Source organism: Macadamia integrifolia, chromosome 8 (genome assembly GCF_013358625.1).
Source record: "Macadamia integrifolia cultivar HAES 741 chromosome 8, SCU_Mint_v3, whole genome shotgun sequence".
NCBI classification, from domain to species: domain Eukaryota; kingdom Viridiplantae; phylum Streptophyta; class Magnoliopsida; order Proteales; family Proteaceae; genus Macadamia; species Macadamia integrifolia.
Window position 1 is genome coordinate 5,867,059 of NC_056564.1, and position 1,095 is coordinate 5,868,153.

Below are 1,095 nucleotides of genomic sequence, written 5' to 3' on the forward strand. Positions count from 1 at the left end.
TTGGGTTGTTGGGGTGGGGGAGAGTTCGTTTCTGATCTCATTATCATTGGCATTATCTTCTATTCATAAATTTCACAAAGTAGAGCACAAAACATGCCAAACATCCTCAGTATCACACAGACCATAAAATCCTAAACAAAATAAACACACTCTTGCAGTACTTCTCCGGTCGTCTGATAAACTGACCTCAATATAACCTTGAACTGAGTGGACTGACTCCTACACATTGCATACCAATTCTTCCCATAGTGGGATTGGTTCTCTCCATATAAGAGTTTCTAAGTGAATTCAAAGACGGGGTTTCAATAATAGAAACTCAAACTTAAACTGAGCGGGGAGGTGATTATCCGAAGAGGAAAAGAAAATCGCAGAGATCTATGGTGAGACAAATTAAGGCTGATCTGTACGACTTTAAACGAAGTAACTTAATAAGAAGATGATAATGATACTGGATTTCTCATTTTATTACCAATTGACTCTATCACGAAACAACCGAAACTAAACCTAAATCTCACAAAATCCTCATATCGTAATCGGTAAAAGCTTTTAAAGTGGAACTGAAAGGATCACAGAGGAAGGGAAGCCGGTTTACCTTTTTCAACGGTTTTGGATCCTCGAAGACCGCATTAGCATCGCCTTGACTGAAGAATAAGTGGAAGAATTCAAGATTAGAGGAGGAGAGCAAATCAGGCAATCAGATAAAGATAATCGAGATCTAGAATTGAAAAGAAAAGAAAAAATATAGTAGAGAAAGAAGCCCTACTCCTGGTCGTGGTTGCTTCTTCTCCGAAATGCCTCGAGGAAAATTGCAGATCCAATCCCTAAGATCAGAAGCAAAGCTAACAGAACAAAGAGTTCCGCGATGGTCCATATCCAACTCATGTTCGACTGTACGCTAATTCCCCCTCATCTCAACTCTCTTTAACTCTGAATAAGTCGAGAAGCTCTTCCCCGGCGATACGGCCTTGAATCTTTGTGTCGACTCTACCTTGACATTATTTACAAATAAAATTGTCACCACAGCCCGTCTAGCTCAGTTGGTAGAGCGCAAGGCTCTTAACCTTGTGGTCGTGGGTTCGAGCCCCACGGTGGGCG

At 41.1% G+C, this 1,095-nt stretch overlaps 1 protein-coding gene and 1 non-coding gene across 5 annotated transcripts in view; one reads left to right on the top strand and one right to left on the bottom strand.

Moving 5' to 3' along the window:
- LOC122086951 (dolichyl-phosphate beta-glucosyltransferase) overlaps nucleotides 1-939 on the bottom strand; it is a 10,382-nt gene extending 9,443 nt beyond the window's left edge. The window contains exons 1-2 of one of the 4 annotated variants that reach the window (XM_042655876.1): nucleotides 764-938; nucleotides 593-641 (exon numbers count right to left, since the gene is read on the bottom strand). In XM_042655876.1, the coding sequence (XP_042511810.1) occupies nucleotides 593-641; nucleotides 764-882 (168 nt within the window). In that variant the 5' untranslated portion in view covers nucleotides 883-938. Of the gene's footprint in view, nucleotides 1-592; nucleotides 642-763 lie in introns of all 4 variants that reach the window. The other 3 variants (XM_042655874.1, XM_042655875.1, XM_042655877.1) reach the window with 3 other exon arrangements.
- An 83-nt stretch (nucleotides 940-1,022) lies between these two features.
- Nucleotides 1,023-1,095, top strand: TRNAK-CUU. Its single transcript has one exon. It is a non-coding gene; the product is annotated as a tRNA-Lys (tRNA).